Source organism: Platalea leucorodia, assembly GCF_965183815.1.
Source record: "Platalea leucorodia genome assembly, chromosome: 12".
In the NCBI taxonomy this organism is placed as follows: Eukaryota; Metazoa; Chordata; class Aves; order Pelecaniformes; family Threskiornithidae; genus Platalea; species Platalea leucorodia.
Window position 1 is genome coordinate 5,104,103 of NC_138834.1, and position 18,955 is coordinate 5,123,057.

General features: G+C 40.7%; 1 protein-coding gene across 1 annotated transcript in view; it reads right to left on the reverse strand.

Moving 5' to 3' along the window:
- Positions 1-18,955, reverse strand: part of TMEM132C (transmembrane protein 132C) — a gene marked incomplete at both ends in the record, with an annotated part of 221,134 nt that overhangs the window by 138,670 nt on the left and 63,509 nt on the right. The window contains one exon of the mRNA XM_082324781.1: positions 16,802-17,690. Within this exon, the coding sequence (XP_082180907.1) occupies positions 16,802-17,690 (889 nt within the window). The remainder of the gene's footprint in view (positions 1-16,801; positions 17,691-18,955) is intronic.

Below are 18,955 nucleotides of genomic sequence, written 5' to 3' on the forward strand. Positions count from 1 at the left end.
TACATTGCTCGTCTAGTTTCTTCTCACTTTCCCTCTTCCATCTATGTATCTATATATATATACACACACAGAGGAAATAAATTTCTCCCTCGTTTGACCATTGCAGAGGGACTCAGCAATCAGCTCTGACATTGGTGAATACATAAGCACTATCCAGAAGACCACAGCCAAGGAAGAAACCTTGGCCAGCCTTCTTCCTTACCATCTCTGCTGACACTAGTAGGGTCACTCAGAGCAGTAGAAAATCCTGGTACCATCAAGATGCAGACTGGCTAGCTGAACACTTGCCTTCCCATCTATTTACGCTGTAATCTCAAGGAAGAGTGTTCCTTGGGAATGACGATGCCCTCTACATGCAGGACAGCCAAGATGCCCACCAGATAGGTTTCAAATACGAACACTGGCCCTGGAAAAAGTGAACATCAGCTTTTGTTACTCTGTTTGAACTCTGCTAGATCTGTCCTGTGCTTGTACATTCTTACTTGAGGCTCAACACTTGTTGAAGTATTTTATACTTAAGCTGTAATTAATATAATATATAGTATATTTCATATATATTATATTCACATTGTATACAGAAGTACCTTAACGTTAGGCTTACTGGCCAGTCATATACTCTTTGGCCTTAATAAATTTTCATTCAATAAGCAAATAAAAACAGAAAACTTCAAGAAAACCTTACTGATAAATGTGCCTGTTCACTGGGCTTTCACTAGCTGAGTTCAGAAAAACAAATGAAAGACTTCAGATCCATTTTTTGTTTTCAATAAAAATCTTGTTCAACAGTGTCATGAATATTCATGTTTTTGGCACAGCTCCAGATTAAGCAAGAAGAGCCAAATCAAACAAGAAAACAACAGCCCACTTGGCTCTACAAAAGGATGCATTGGATTTTGTATGCTAAAGCATGCACTTAAAAAAAGGTACAAATCAAACTTTGCTGTGGCTATGCTCAAAGGGAAATAAATTCCCCCAACACCAAAAGCAATCTCTTAGTATGCTAAAATAATAATGCTGGGCAGTAGTTACTAACTGATCCAAAATCCACTGGCATCAGTAATGTGTTGTATTTACATCACAGGAGCGCAAAGGTTGAGGAGCTGCTGGTTCGCAGCTGCTGCTCATGGCGGCAGTGGTGGCAGAGGTGACCCAAAGCCGCTGTTTCTGGAGGCCCTTTGGCTAAAACAGGTGCGCTGCCTCCGGCAGTGCCGCAGAGTGGTCTGAAAGGTGCTGCCTGCAGACCTCCAACTCCTCTCCTCGGTGCGGAGGGGACAGGGTTATAAATTGTGCTTTCTCAGAGGCAATCTAACAGCTGTCTGTGGTGCCCTCAACCAGTCCTTGTATTTAGGTAGGTCAAGGACTGGATTTGCAACTAAAGCTTGTGCAACGATAGGAGAAAAAAATTATGCCTAGCACACTTTTCTCTCTCTCCTAAGTCTTTGTATACTTGCACGGAAGAGTCGCAACTCCTCTTGGAAAGATCACCAGATCTGTTGTGAGCAGGTTCAGTGTTACAGTCACAGCATGCCGATGGACATGAGAGACATGGAAGGATCAACTGAGTGACAGAAGACTGCTGGCATCTTACTCTTACTGCTTTAACCACTTAGTACCACTTGCACCAAGGGAGTATACTTTTATATATATTTATGAAATAACCACATAACACACTCACTTTCTTACAATAAAGGATAAGAGAGACAATTTGTCTAGAAGACTTATTTTAGAGAAGTCAGTCATTCTCACCATTATTATTTTCAAACCTGACCACGTGGAAATTTAATATACAAACACTGGAACTGTGATAACATTCTGTCCCCTCTCATCACATGCTAGAAAGCTATTATTACTCCTGTATAAGACAGCCCAGGCGGTAGCATATCAAACGCAAGTCTCGCATTGTGTTTAATCAGACAAGAGAAATTACAGCTCCAATCTCCATATTTCTCTCTCCAGTGAGAATGTAAGGAGTGGAAGGTGCAGATAAAGCAAAAAGATGAATAGGTTGCTTAAAGAGAAAGAAAGACTTAGCCAAACAGTTGGGTGTTCACGCAATATAAATCTCAAGTTCCAGCGCAACCAACACTTATTCACTTACATAAATTTACTCATATCAGAATGTAAAGCTTAATTGAAATGATCCCATCAGGATCCGCACAAGAAGCATACTGAAAGTTAAACGCAAGTTCAACTTAAGAAAAGCTGGAAAGCATCATCCTGTCTCTCTAGAGTGTGGAAAAAAAAAGCATACATTTTACAGCTGCTCTTTCCCAATCTCTGTTCCACATATCCACATCTGACAGTTACACTTCTACAATGACATCATACTTGTGCCTATAAGAAAATCTGCTCTAAATATATTTCACAGCAGGGTAGGGGTCCCGGCAAACATTGCTCAGGGACTCGCAATAAGTCTCTCTCAAGCACGCGCAACAGGTGGTCAGTGAAGCCGTTTGCTAGGTTTGAGTGCCGTCAGAAGGCAGCGGCGCACGCTCTTTGCTGGGGTAGCAGCACAGAGACAGCCTTCTGCACACATATACCCACAGACTCGATGGAGGAAGAGGATGAGCTGTCTCTTGCCCAATCAGTAATTAACGGAGTAATATGGATTGACTGTAACGAGGAGGAAACAGAGGATACTGTCGTGGGAAGAATAATGTGGAAACACTAGTCTAAGAGCAGGAAGTTTTACGGTGATGAAGATGTGCGCCTAGAGCTCAATTCAGCCCAAGTTTTTAATCACTTATCCATTCACTTGAGCTGGGCATCTCTACCCTACATTATACAGGCATCTTTGTTCTGCATCTCCTGTTTCTAAAGCATCTGAAACAGCATGAAGACACAGCACTCCAAAATTCCTTCCCATCTGATAAGCATGACTACGCAAGGCTCTCTACTCAGATGAGCAATCTGTACTCACAGAACCTGCCCCAAATTTGTTACAACTGTCCACATTAATCTGCCTTGATGATATAAGGACTTCTGGACTCAAACATTGGAGAGTCACTTTTAATCACAGGTGACAATTAAGATGTTTAGACCAGGAAAAAAAGGAAAAAAAAACCCAAGCAAAACCAAAATGAGTCTGACTATTAATCACAATCAGCTTTACATACCAGGCCAGGAACATTCATTTGGAATCTTACAAGAAACACTTCTCTAAGGGTGTTTTAAGCCATAGATAACATACTAGAAAGATGTGAGAAGCATAAATGGCCAGATTTAAGAATTCCCTACAAAAATCAATCCAGATTCCAATTTTCTCCAAAATACCTATCTGGAATGAATTCCCACACAAGGCTCTTTTCTGCTGTGAATGACGAAGCTCTAAAATGGAACAGAGAATAGTTTGCCATTTTTTTTTTTTTCCAGATAAGAATATTCTCAGAGTTAAACTCGATTTGTGTTTCTTATTTTTCTTTCCTTTTTACATGTACAGAAAAAGAGAAATAAAAGATAAAAGCAGTTATCCATTGAACAAACACTTGAGTACATGTATATTTCAGAGTGGCAACTGTGATTTTTAATACGACTAATTTCCTTATGTTTGTAAAGACTCAATTACTACAATCCTCTTGCATTGTTTCCCCCTCTTCTTTCATGTTTCTGACTCTGAATCAGTTGAGTATTTGGCGAAAAGGCAAATCATAGAGCCAATGTAACTAGCCCAGGGGGCCCCTTAAGCACCATTTAAACAATTATCAAAGTAACATTCCTTATCCATTGAGACTTTTTTTGAGCAGGGAAGGACGCATGGATGTTCACTTGCTCTTGCCATGAATCTATTAAATTTCCTCCTTGAATAGTTAGGACTTAAATAAAAAGACATAATAGAAATGAACAGCAGTGGGATATGTGGAGGCGGATATAATTACGCAACGCAACAGGACAATCGTTGCCTTTCTGAATAATCAGAGCCTCCTAGAACAAGAAGTTCTTGACCATTTCCCATTCCCAGGAATCGCTCTTACATCCAGCCGAGATCTAGCCATGACTCACTCTCATTTAGCACTATGAAGACAAGAGACTTGTTGTGGCTCTTTCTATTGAGCCCTCTTACCTAATACGCTTACTGTATGATGTTAGGCAAGGCACCCCCAAAAATGACACCTTCTGGTATTAGCTTTACTAACATGGAAGAAAGGAGTACTATCCCCAAACCAGAATAATCAGTAATATTAAAAACCTAGCTAACTGTATGATTCTTTTATTTTAAAATAACTCTGCAGAAGTACGAAAGTATCATCTGATTCATATCAAATGGGTAAGGCAATTAGACCCCTTTCAACAATATTCATTGCAGTACATAGCACATTCCCATCTGCAGGATTAAAAAGCATTTCATAAAGCATGATCTTGATTTAAAAGTTACTGCACATGTTTAACTTTGGCCACAGCACATACAGCTAAGTATATGAACAGTCTTTTTGCAGAACTGGGGCTACAGCTTCAATCCTGCACACGCTTCTATCCATGCACAGCATTTTTAATGTCATCACTCCCAGAAGAATGGTCTATCAGACTAAATTGTGCTTGATTTTAGTGCAAGGTGGTACAGAGTCATTCCCTCATGGGAAATCCCTAATATAGTTAATAGAGATGAACTTAAGAGGGCTGTAAAGATGTTTAATGAGGTTCCATCTGAATCACTCTAAAAGCATATAGAATAGAATACAGAACATGCAAGCCCCTTCTTGCAGATAAAAATTAGATTTTTTTTTTTTTTTTACTCTAAACAGAAAAGATAATTGCCACATTTATCAGATAATTGTGATATGGAGAAGGGAGAACCCTACAAAACACTTGCAGAAAGAATTTTTCCAACAGCATTTTCCTTCCAAGGAGAGCCAGACCTAAGAGCTCTCCCCCATGGGGGTGGCACAGGGGCTGCTGCGTGTTAGGACTCAAAGCAAATCACCTCCCCTACTGCGAAGGAGGGACTGTAACACTTCTTTCTGCATTTGCATTGCTCCGCACAGGTTTCGAGGAGCAGCAATCTGAAGGGAACTGGGTAGCAGAGCCTCATGGAGGGGAACGGGGCTACCAGAGTTTCATACAGCTTTTCATGAGACATTTGGGGTTTTTAAGGCAACAAAATAGAAGTATTAACACAGGAAAAGAACTGCTACTCCCATCATTAGCGTTCAGAAAAAGGATAGGAGGGATTTTGAACAACTGCCAAAAGTTCATGTGATCAATTGACTTCAAAATGGAGCTGCTTAAGAGCAAAAACAAAGTTAGCATGCCTCTTCTGCTATTAGATCCCATTTCCCTTAAGCACTCCCCAGCACAGAGTCAGGGACTCTTTCCACCCTAAAGTATTAGAAATCTAATTAAACACGGGTAGGAGTAAAAACAGAGTTGAAGTAGCTGACATAAAATTATGCGTGTGTTGAAAGGTGAAACCAGTTATATACCAGGGCACTAGACTTTCAGTTTATTGCTCTCTATCCACTACAATCATGACATATTTGCACAGCTATAGCACCCGTTAGGTGTACATGGTGAATAAAAAGAACACATTACAGTGGGTTTTATGTCAATGTTTACTTTGAGTAAGAAATAAAAACAGTTGTTACCATAACAATGGACAAAGCACCCATCACCTGAGTTGCTATGAAAATTAAAGAATGCAAGCTACAGATGACAGCACAGCCATACTTTAGTAACACAAAGAAAGATGAAGCATATTAATTTCTGAACAACTATTCAGGACTTCTTTAAAGATCTTTCAGGAAAATATTAGAATTAACCAGCTGTCACTGTCTATAGCCAGTTGATAAAATCTTCACTCAACAATGTCAATATTTCTGCCCAGTGTTAATTACAATAGCATTGTCTCAGTCAGATAAGAGAAAAATTCTTAAGCAGTACCCTGGAGTCTTAGAAAATGGAGATTACACATCATCTTCACACATTTCTGTCCAGGCTAGACTGCCGCTTGCAATATCCTTTCCAGAGCTTTGAACAGCTTGATTTAAGATACTAACACTTCACCACGAAAGTCACTTGGCAATTGCTTTGAAGCTCAATGTCACCTAGCTCAGACCCTAACGGACCTAAGCCACAAGGTTGCTGTTACTTCCCTTCAGAGACTGTTGTCAAGCTCAGCTCATTAGGTCGGGAATCACCACTTTCCCATGTCATCACGAGCACAGCAGTACCCACCAGGAAATCAAAATCCAGTGTCAAGGATACAAGTCACCGACTTGAATGCTGCCACAGTGTTACCTGCAAGGCTGTGTGACCCTCCTGACACTACAGCTGACTTGTGAAACACCGCCTGCTCTCTGTTTTCGTATTTGCCCTGAGCCTCTCTGTTCAGAGCAGCTCTGTCCTCTTCAGTGTACTGAGTAGACAAACAAATTAAAACTTTACCACCATCCTTTTATCATCTGCTGTCTCAGAAAACAATATTACAGTACATGGAAGTGTACATTGTCTACTGTCATCATCGTCATCCAACCAACAGCAACCAGTACATACAAAAAACCAAAAAGGTTTGGTCATTCCCTTCTACTGGAAAACTGTAATCAGGCTGCTATGGAAGAGAAGAGCAGAAGCTGGTGCTAACGTGGCCTCTCATGAATGTCTCAAATCCAGAGGGATAAAAAGCAGCCTGAAGCCTGTGAATATTCTCATTACTTTCAACAGGACTAAATTTGGATACGTTCCTAAGTGACAGGCTCCTACTGTGGGCTGGTGTTTCCTTTCCATAGGAAGAACGCTGTATGCAATCAGGGCTTTTTCTAAGCTAGACATAACCTCAAGCAGAAAAATATTTTTGTTGCTACTGGTGGTATTTCTACAACCTGCTGAGTCCAGGCACACCAAGTGACTCAGTAACTCCAGCAATTAGCATCACAGCACCTAATTTTTTTTTTTTTTTTAAAAGCTATAGCAAAGCTCAGAGTCCTCAGTAAGCAGCCATGCAATCCATAATAAAATTTAGTTTCCTCAAAACAGGATCCACAAATGTCCAATATGCCAAATAAGGAACCCCCTTAGGCTGCTCAGCAACAACATGTGTGACTTAATGATCACCTGCAGGGCTGAACTACCTACCCCAGCACTCACGGGGCAAATGAAAGACTAAGTATGACTTTATGGTCTAGTATGTCAGGAACTTTTTTATCTGTGAAACCAAGTTGTGATTCATGATCCACAACTATTTGTGTGTTCTGTTTAATGACTAATCAGGGAAGCTGAGGAATCAAGCTCTAGGCTTTCATGTATAAGTACCATACATTCCCTTTAACGAGCCTGTCTCTTTTGTACAAAGAGCTCAGTCTCATAGCACTTTGGAAATCAAGGCTTACATCTTAGAGCCAGAGCTTGTAAGAAAAAGCAAATCTTTTTAAGCAGCCTGACAGCTGATAATGCAGAGGGCTATGTCCGAAATGCTTCCCCCCCATTTTTCTTTTTTTCCCTAAGATACACGCTATTTCTCAAGTCTTCTTTTCTCTAGTCTTGCTGATCTAAGCAGCAATATGAAAACCTAAAATGATGTTGTTGGAGATGATTAGACTGTTAGTGCAAATTAACCCCCTGGCAGCTTTGCTAACAGAGACATTTTGTAACACACCAGGAACCAGACAAACAAACAAAGATGCTGAATTTCTTTTTAACCCAGTCTCATCTAAACTATGAACTAATCAGCTCTTCTGTGCACTGAAAGTCTACAGAAATGCAATTTTCTTTTCAAGAGAATACTACGCACAACAGCACACACCTCTCTGAAGAGGCAGCACATACAGGGCAGGGTGGGATTTCAAGGAAGGACAGAGCACCCCAATGGGGTCCCAAAGGAAACTGACAGAAATTGGAGTCAAACGCTTTATACCTTATCGGAAAGCTCAGCATTCTGTAAAAATTAACTCTTAAGTGCAGAGCAGCACTTCCCACCATCCCCACACCTTCTATGGAAGTTTTAACTGTAAAGCGCCATAAGAACAAACAATCAATCAAAGTTCTTTGTGTATGTGCTGTTACAAGTGAGGAGCAGTACTCTGCCAAAACAGAAACTTCAATCAATCTGACAACTCAATCAATCTGTCTTAAATAATGAGCCCCACAAGAACCAATAAAACAATACGGATAAAAACCATGAGATTTTACAGTTCTACTGGGCCAGGTACCTACTCTTGGATTACTCCCCATACCTCCACCCCACCCCACCCCACCCCTCCCTGCAAGCCCTGAGCTATGCCTTGCTGCTGTCCCTCCCAGTATCATTCCAGCAAGTCATTACTGCTTTTACAGCTTTAACAGATGCACTAGGTTTTAAAGCCTTGTCATACAATTTTTCTCAGGGATACTCATTTCCATTCAGACCTACAGGCTCACACACTTTCTTGCTTACAGTGGCCTTGGCACCCAACAGCTTCTCAGATAATCACACTGAGGATTCCCAGGAGATTCCCTAATGCATCAGATCACAGCCTTTTTCAGACAGCCAGAAAACATTATCTTGGTTCAACTAAAATCCACTCCCAGTAGTATGAAATTTCCCTCTCTACTGCTGGTTTGGGAGGGCTAGAGTTTATATGGTATGATCTTTTAATGAGCCACCATTGTTTCGAATTAGGCAAGTAACCAAGGATTTAATTAACCGTTGTAACTTGAGGCACACAAGTGGCTAATAGTCTAAACAGAAATTAAGTAGAGGTGCCTTGTCTCATCTTTAAGCAGCCTTGCACTTACGCAGGCTTTTGCAAAGGTCAGGCAGAGCAGAAGCTAGCAGGAGACACACTGCACCTCAGAGCGGCATCTCGAAACAGAAGGACAAGAGCCAGAGGCACCAGTGCGCATTTTGCAACACATGCTACGGTGTGTTTGGAAAAGAAGCCAGGAATGATGTCACTAGTTTGCCGAGATTAAAGGGGATGGGAAGGGAAACTACTTACAAGAGGGGATTTTAACAAGATGCCTCAATATGAAGTTTCTGAAACTCAGACATGCACGTGCATTTGCCAAAAGTTAACCAAAACCTTCAGCTCCAGCACTTGGAGCAGCATTGATAGCTAGCAATTCTCTGGCTGACTGCTGATGCAATAATTTTGTTCTCTTCTATTTATGGCCAACCCCTACAATGGCCCCCATTAACTCCTTCTACTTTTCCAATCGACATACTAGGGAAAGTTTTCAAACATACAAGCCTGAAGCTCAAAAGTCCAAATGTGTTTTACAGTTGGGTTATATAAAGTTATTATAACCTATATATATAGTTCAGGTTTGTCTACACTCAGCTGATGGGACTTCATGTCTTAGACTGCACCTAGAAAAATGTGGGTGTTACCTGTCACATAACCAGGAAGGCTGACAATGGCATGGAGATAGCCCTGGATTTGGCTCAAAGAACCCACAGACTTCAATTGAACACACACTTTGGAAATGCCTGCTTTCACAAGACAAAGAACATTCCTACAGGTATTACACCACCAATTTAGTTAATTCTTGTAAGACTTCTGCATGATAGGAATTTCACTTTACAGGCAGCTGATCAGAGTGTGTTAATGATAACGTTTTCAAAAGGGAGGCTGTAACTTTTGATTCTCAGTGCCGAGTACTCTATGGACTTCAGCGCCATTGAACTTTACTGCTCAGCTCCTGAATATACCGGGGTCTAAGTCTCTTCCTGGTTCACTGGTTGCAAAGCTGTGCTCCAGCAACTTAGTCATGGTCAATCAGCAAATGACTTCCAAAGTAATGAACACAGACTCAGTCTTCTAACAACAAATCCATAGTTTATTCTCAGTACTAAGCAGTACGTTGCATTGGAGACGTCAATAGAATTGTTCAGAAGGTTTCTCAAGCACTACATTTTTTTTAAAGGCTTTTAAAGAGAGTCAGGGGAAGAGTGCCTGTTTTCTCTTTTCTAGGTAGCTTCAATTTCAAGTTAATAATCAGTTCCTTTTAAAACTTTACCAAACCTGACTCACTGCTACCACAGACTCAAGTGAGCTCTTTGCCTCTTCACTTGGTGTGGTGAGAAGCACCTTTTCTCAGTCTCAGTTTAAAGGACATCCTTACCAGCTTAGCATTTTTGAGAATGAGTCATTTGCTTGGAGGACCCAGCTGCCTCTGGTATGACACTGATGTCGATGAAGAGTGCCTGCTAAGGGCTAATGAAATTAAACTAACTGGAGTGTGATACCATTCTCTCAAAATAGCATTAACACATTCTGTTCTTTGTAAAATTATTTTTTACATCACAAATGCTTTCTAAAATTATATTGGGAAATATTTACCCTTTTACTATTAGTCTGTTGTATTCTCTAGTAAATGACAATTAGGAGTACTTCAGCAGACTATGTCCCCATTGCTTACTGAAGCAGAATATAAAAAAATGACAGCACATGATTGCTATGAATTTTTAACCACACATTTACTTTGGAGAAATCTTAACAAAGCACTTGCAAGGTGCTATTACACTTCGTTACTTGCAAAAACCATAATCCCCACAGTGTAACAACTTTTGTATGATTTACCGTCACTTGTATTATGTAATACAGATGCCCTACGGGGCTCAGAGGCTCACTGTACTGAATGATGCACCCAGAGCGTGGCCCAGTCTCTTCCCTGAATTGTGTATAGTACAAACAAGCACTCTGGGAAGGTGAAGAGGTAAGCAGGGATAAAATGACATGCCTGAAGTAACACAGTAACTCCTGACCAGAAGTAGGAGAGGATCCAGGTCTCTTGACTTCCTAAGTAATGCACAATAAGGACTAGACCACTACCTTTCTTTCACTAACCTGCTCCACTGTAGATTTGCAGCTGAATTGTTACTAATCATTCTATAGAAGGGAAAGTAAAAAAAAAAAAAAAATCAATAAGAATTAAAGTTTCACAAGGCTAAACACCAGACAATGAAATATATAAATGCTTCATCAATATATAAAACCCCTTCAAGGGTAACCCTAAGTCACAGCTCTGAACACTTTTGCAAACCACCCCTGGTCTGGCACCTAAATTATGGGTCCTACCAATACCATAAAGTAACTGGGAAACCCCTTTAATGGGCTGAAAGACTGGGGAAGAGTTTCTCCAGTTTCTCTGAACCCTGATTAAAGGTTCATAAGCAAGTGAGTTGCTTTTATTTTCCAGTCTTGACTTAATAATTGACTTTACTGAAAAAGAGATACAAAGAAAAAAGTGAAGAGAATAGTCCAAAAGATCTTAGTCAGCAAGTTCGCATTTTGTTTATTCAAGATGGAAACATGAATGGAGAAACTGTATCTCAGGTGAGAACAAAGCACAGTTTGCTACCCAAGATGCATACTTTTCTTTACACAGTGTAAAAATTAGCCACTTAGTTTTATCTGTGCCTCAGAATACAAAATGTATGTCTGAAGAGAAGGTTTAAGGCACTATAAAAGGAAATCTAGCTTTCAAAGACTATATCTGTATTATTTCTTACATTCGTGCAATAGGTAAAACTGTAGGTCTGAATTTTTGAGGACAAGACCTTCTTTTCCATTGAAAATGGAACATGAAATAATGAGACAACAGAAGCAAGTTTGAGGGCTTCAAACTCCTCTCCCTTCAGATGTCAACTGAAACACATTTGTGTGGTGAAATAACTTTTAAATATTTAAGTAATGCAAAGCTGCATAGGAAATGAAAAATGTTTTGTTGCGATTCACATCTGGAGACACATATGTACGCCCAGAAGAGCATCCCACCATATCATTCTGTCTCTCTTAATTTCACTCTGAGCTGCATTAGTTTTAAAAAATGAAGCAGTATAAAAAAAAGCACACTCTTCATTTCACAGTTGGAAATCAGCATTCCATTTACTATGGAAAATAGGTACTTGGGATAATATGTCCCAAATTATGGGTTAACACAAAACAGAGTGAACTCAGCTCTAGTTTTGGTCTCATATTCTGGTTAACTTCAGCTTCAGTTAGTCATGACAACATCACTTGCATTTTCAGTGATGCTACCACCACACTGCAGCATTAAAAACTGATAAACTAACAATTAAGGACCGGCAAATCTCAGGGTACTAAAGGTTATTTCATCATAAAGTAAGATTAAAATGTCAGTATCTAAAACAAGCAGTAATTGCTTGAAAATGTTATTACTTTTGTTTCTTTCATACACAGCAGGTAGAACAGCTGAGGGCAGTGCCAAGCACAGACAGCTCCTGCAAGTGGTTTACTCCCTAGGGAGGCTCAAATAGGTCTTCCACGCAAAAGAGGCAGATTTAGCGCTGGAGATTCCCCTTTTTCCAGGACCAGTTCCTCCAAAATGGCTATTTATAGCCAGATCACAATCTAGTCTTTGAAATATTGAGATTTACAAGCAAGCAGTACTCCAGTATTAGGATCATATGTACTTTTTCTAGCTGTTCTGTAGTGCTACTCTATACATGCATCTTGCTCTCGTTTTTCAGCTGTTCTCCATACTACCTAACACAGCACTGCTGTCAATACTCATTAGGAACTGACATATAAAGCTGCCTCGGCTGATGGGTTTAATAGCTTTCCTCACTGCATTTATCCTTTATCCTTCTTCCAATCTCTGGATTTATTATCACTACTAATTATCCATTGTCTTGGGTTGATTTGTTTGCTGGACAAAGGTAATTCAGTAACACTGTTTACAACCTACATCCCTTCAGGTGCAATGAGCTGCACTGCAAAATCTGTAATAAGAAGCCTGAGGGGAAAAAAAGTACCACTGTTTTTCACCTCTTTTCTCTAATCAGGACAGATAACAACTTCATCTCCTTTCTCTTTACTTATCCTGCTCAATACCTCCTGTAAATCGGGTTATCGCGTAGTTCAGCACCTTCTAGAGTGAGTTAGAGATTAGCTGCTGCCCAGCAGAGTAACATAAAACACTTAGCACTCCCACACCTTTTGCTTTGGCCCTGTGCTGTACAGCGCTCTGCCAGATCAAATGTGGCACGTCACACCATGAAAAACAGATGGAAGGATCCTTTAAATACTTTTCCAGCTACTAGACCATTAGAGCTACAGAACAAAACGCAGCAATGCCCACAGGCCAGCCTTTTCAAAGCTGCCTAATGCATTCAGCTCACCAACTCCCCAGTACTACAAACAGAAATCAAGTGCCCAGCTTCCTACTTACTTTCAAATATCTCAGCATACACATGCAGCTACATGTTACTTTCCAAAAGTTAACCTCACAAGAATAGCTTATTTTCAGTATGGTTATGATTTTTCCCCTTGTTTGTAGCCTGCTGGGTGTGAGGGCAGTTCATAAAAGCATTCAAGAACAGGGTCTTGCCCTAAGGATTTTGCCTTCTAATCCTTACAGACAATACACCCAAAAAGATGACTCCAATTAGAAAAGCTTGTGTACACAGCAATTGGTGAAGCAACAATCAATCACGGTAGCTCTGCTGAAGCCAGTGGTGTTAATTTATAATAGCTCTGGGAAGTAGACAGAAGACCTAAATGATCTTTATTTTAAATATTGCTAGCTTTTTGCTTTTCTGTCCTGTACTGATGCTACTTTTTTTTCTGTTCATAGTTTACCCAACTACTAGAGGTAACAGTAATTTTCCTTACTGAGCAGTCAGCAGTAAGTGTAATTCATCTTTATTTTGAGGGCCCAGAAATCCTTCCCAATGATAGGAATGCAGTGCAATACTTTCTTCCCCCTTCTCTATTTCTTCAGCTCTTTTATCAAGATTCTCCCATTCATATCAGTGTTGGTAATATATGGCAAACCCAAAACCCCTTCCATCAGAGGAAGTCAAAGTCTTTTAGGAACAGGACTGAAACAGCCTTCCCACTCTTGAGAGCGATGTGACTAACCGTTCGCATTTTCTACGGTGCGCATAGAAAATGCCTGTAAAAACTGACCAGAGGTGATACAGCAGGACAGGAACAGGCCTGTGAACAGAACCTATATCCTATAACCTATCAGTATTGTTTGAACTGCTTTCACAATAGCCCTGTGCTGACTAGATGCAAGAAAGGAAGATCTGTGTTTATTCAGACAGTGCTCCTACTGCGTTAATGTACTACCACGCATAATTTGCTTCACTCCCTGTCCTATTAGTCATTCTGTTTGACTTTACTGGTGTTCTTGGGCTGATAAATTTATAGATACAGTAATAGGATTCTGAATTAAGACACAATTTAAGAACACAGTTTCAATTGCAATGATTTGTGGATATGAGGTCATTCAGACCAGTCTACTTTCCTTTTGCCAGAGAAGATTTGTAGCTATTATTCCCCCCCGCCCCAAAACAACGATCACATGCTGTTTGCTTCAGCACTGGATGTTGCAATACCTCAATGAATAATATACAAGAAGCAGAAAATAAACAAAGCCACTATGCCTGCAGCTACTGTGTGGTGTGTTTTTCTTTAGGATGATTAAATGTGAATGCATGTCATCGGATGTAGGGATTGCTCTGCCGGGAATCCATGAGTATGAGAGCATACAGCCCTCTATCTACCCAGGCAAGTGGCCACAGAGAAGGTTAAAGGAGCCCCCAGGCAGACCCAGCATATGCACTGGCTCCTCCCTAGCTGCTCTATTCTCTTGGCTTTTTTTTCCAGTAAGATACAGGCACTTCATAGATTCCTGGCTCAAATTCTACATTCTTTCACACCTAGGAAGTTTCACCGAAGACAACAGATTTCCACCACAGAAGCAGGAAGCTGAACTTGGCTTTGACCAGCCTTTCACTCTGCCACTAAAACCACAAAAGAAACCTTCAAGGTTGACAGAACAGTTCATGCCTCAGGGTACAGTCCCACATGACATTCACCAGTGGGTATTAGCTGTCCCTTCCCATTGCAGTGTCAGGAAAACCATTAAAACCATTTCCATTTCTTTTACATGGAATTACCCTCCTGTACACCTCAAGCAAAGCCTCCATCTGATGCCTTAACAACTACACAGATCAGCATCTTTGGTAGATACAAGAGACTAACATGCCTGCAGGATAAAGTTTTCAAAACCAATATTGCTTAGGAATATCTCCCATTGCTCTTCTTGCCTTTAGTGGTGGAGAGGAAGAAGCACACTGAACAGTGCTGATTTTTACAACGTGCGTCAGCCCTATACTACATCTCAAGACAACGATCACCTGCCCATCCCCACTGGAAGCAAGCAAAAGCCATTTAAAAAAATCTTGGTCTCTTCAGCCTCTTGTGTTCTTGTCTCTGGTTCAAAGTAATTTTAAGGAAAAATGCAAATCCTCTTTCCACCAGAAGGGTGTTTCAACAAGAGAACATGGCCTGAGCTCTGCATTTGTGGTAACACAGAGCAACCAATATACCAACAAATGTCAGACTATTCACTTCAAATAAACCAGTCACCTGTTCTCAAAACCAAAGCCAATCCATTTTGTCCATAACAGCAAGTCACACAGGCAACTACTGACATCCCACGTTACTATCTCTATTGCACCTCTCAGCATGCAAACGATATCCTTTCCTAGGCAGTCAGATTCATTTCTGAGAAAAGAAATACATCACCAGATTTCAACAAGCTTGTTTATCTTCAACTCACTTTTCATGAAAATAAAGACTGTGACACAGAGCTTCAAAGGGTGATCCCCTCTCCCATCCACCCAGCAAACACCCAGTTCATTGCCTTTGGATTTCTTCTTTCACCACAGCTATGCTTGTTATGTGGAAAAGTATTCTGTTTCTACTATGTGAAAAAGGATTTTCAATAAAAGATAAGCAACAGCATCAGAAAAGACTTCTATAAGGGAGGTTTCAGTCCGTAAACAGGTGTCTGGGAGATTATCTCACCAACTTAACCAGAGCTGCAAACATCAGAATGATTCTGGGATGACTAAAACCCCCCTTTTTTAAAATAAAAGCCTTTTATCTGCCAAGCAACACTTCCTGTTCTAAAGGCTGTTCTCCTTGGTAGTTGTCAACTATGTATTAATCTAATTCGTATAAGCTTTAGAAATAAATACTTTCATGTGCAGAATCTTTTGGGAAACTCTTGATTCCCTGAGGCTTTAAAAAGCAATCGTTGCTTATCACCGTGGAAATTTCCCTTGAATTTAAAGCCTGGTAACAAGGGGGAAAAAAAGATACATCAAATATTTCAGTGATTAACAAGTTTCCCAGTCTTTGTCATTCTCAAAGGATTTTCAACTGATCGGCAGGGAAACTGCTACAGAAGAAAAAAAGGAAAATGATCTGACCCAGTAAGACAGTTCTTGTGTTCCCAGTTCCTGTGTTCGCCACTCCTGGCCAAAATAATGGCACTCACTTATAACAGTGCCCTACAATCAACAGCAATATCAAACACATTAGGCCTTATTTTAAAGGGTATATGTGTCAGCAAAGACAAATGCTACTTTAACTACAAGTAGATATTTAAACCCCTCCCTAAAGAGCTCTCATAACAAAACCACTCTGTGTGGGAGAGGCAAAGCACTGTCAGAGCACTTAAAGAAAAGTAGGTAATTGAAGTTTTGCTACATTTAAACTCCTGTGCAATAAAAACCTGATTTTAAAAGCCCTGTAAAGCAGAGAACTTTTCTGGTGCCTTACTGTCTGTTATTGCACAGAAATGGCCCCACTAAAACAGCGAATTGCTGTTTTGCACGTTGTTGCATAATGGGGGTATGTGATAAATGGCATAGCACACATGTTAAAAGCCTCCTAGCGACGGAGGCTTTCAATCCTCTTCACAGCGTTCAAGGAGGAAAGTAATGTATTTCAGTGACTAGGCGCAACCTTCAGTGTGGATTAAGTCCAAATTAGTTAAGATTCATCCCATGTCCCCAGCATCTTTGTGTGCTAGCACATTAGAAACATGCAAAAACAACCTACCATACCTGAGCATGAACTGATCCACCGTAGAATTGTTGGCAATTGTCACATAAACATTCACAACCTCTCCTTGTTTGACAGGCTTTGAGGGCAACCAGACAGCAATATTACTATCCAGCCGCAGCTCCGTTAGCTGAGAAGTCTCCTGGCCTCGATAGAGGCTCACAGATCCAATCCTCTGTAAGTGGGACATGGTTTCATCCACGCCATCTTTTCCTGGCCGGATAGCATTTCCCTTCCTCATATCCTCAGCAGTACAGTCTCCCTTCTCGTCTCCCGGTTGCACAGTATAGTAAAGCTCCACAGGGCTCCCTTCAAACTGATCCGGTGGCTTCTTACGGCCCGTGACAACCGTGGGGGGGTTAAACCAGCTTGGCAGGAGCTCCAGCTCTGCCACACACAGTCCCAGATCCCCTTTCAGCCTGCAGCTGCCTCTGACTTCCCGTGTCTCTCGGAAGGCGAACACCCGCAGGCAGGGCAGCCGTTCCGTGGTGCTATAGTCATCCCAGTCCCTGCCCACGATGTAGAACAGGACCTGGACTTTGGGCTTGCTCACGTAAATTTTGTCGCTCATTATGTAGGCCTTAAGCTTCCAGTTATAAGTAAACTTGTTGGCAGATCCAAAAAAGTCAGAAGTTAACATTAGGTCCTGGGGCACAACTTGTTCAACAGAAAAAGGTCCATAGCTGGCATTTAATATTGGTGGTCTCTTGGCCTTATATGGGAAGAACGATTCCACCCTGGACTGCAAACTGGAATTTCTCATAAAGTCCTGGTTGGCTTCTTTGAGAAAGAAAGATGTCTCAGCACTGAATATCCGATAGCTCACACGTAGGTATGTTGGTAATGAAGAAAATCTCTGATTATTGTCCAAGATCCCTCGACACTCTGTCACTAAGAAAAGAAAAGGTGATGCAAGTTAGACCAAATCTCCTTATAGGTTCGAAGGGACATTCACTATGACTTTAGTGGAGCTACCTGGTAAGTTAGGGACAAGCATTATTTCACACAAAAAATATTTACAGTGTAGCTATGTGTTTAGATGCCACATGTTTAGCTACATGTTTAGATGTAGCTAGTTCTTTTTTGCATTACGTTCACAAAAGAAAAAAATGCAGGCTTTAGTGCTATCTTGCGTTTAACAATGATAAACATTTTGTCACACATACATACACAGGTGATGTACAAAGGGTTGTGTGCAGCACCAGTAATTATCCATACTCCCAGAGGGAGCAGGAAGAGGAAGATACAGATAGCAGAAGCAATCCTTGTCCCAATAGCCATTTTACATGGCTCAACTGACTGCAGCAGTGCTTTACTAATGCACAGCAAACAGAGAGTACTCATCGAATACTTTGGCTATCACCTGAATGAGAAATAAATAGGTTGTTTGTCACTCCTATGCAATGTCTCACCTCCCTAATAAAACTTCAAGCAAACTTGCATAAGCTTGCACACACCAGTTCTCTTAAGGACTGTCCAGAAATCGAAGTCACAGAATTGCTTTTGGAATGCTTTAAGTAAACACAGTGTCTTTTAAGCCACCCATGCGCTCACCTTCCCCACTCTTTTCCCAATCATACCACCCGCCTCTGAACTTTCCACCCACTTTGAAACTTCTCTCCTGTCTTTCCAATCTTTTGTTCAGTTACAGCATGCATGATGTATTCGGTATGTTGGTACGGTCCACTGAACCACAGCCCCCGAAGGACTGCTTATCACTATCCCTGCAGGAACACCGGCCAGGAGATCAAAGATAGTTTCTGTTCTACAGCCAAAGACAGAAACTGCTTTTCTAAGAACTGACACACACACACCATTTCACTCTTCCTCCGTCAAGAAACCTTGCTCTCGTATTACTATTTCTAGCACTATGGTCTACACCTCTATAATTTAATATCAACACTACCTCAGCTTTTTAAGTTATTTAAACACAGATGCACATTACAGGCTAGAAATATTTCAGCAAGTGCTAATATATTAAGATGCACACAGAGAGAAATTTTAAGTTTCAGCTAAATATCAGATTCCTTTTGATGTACAGGTTTTTTCCTATTATAAAAGATTAACAACACGTATTGTTGAAAGACAAAAATTATTACTAATTAGGGTAGATAACAGAGGACAGTTAAAATACAGGTAGAGCACATAATACTACT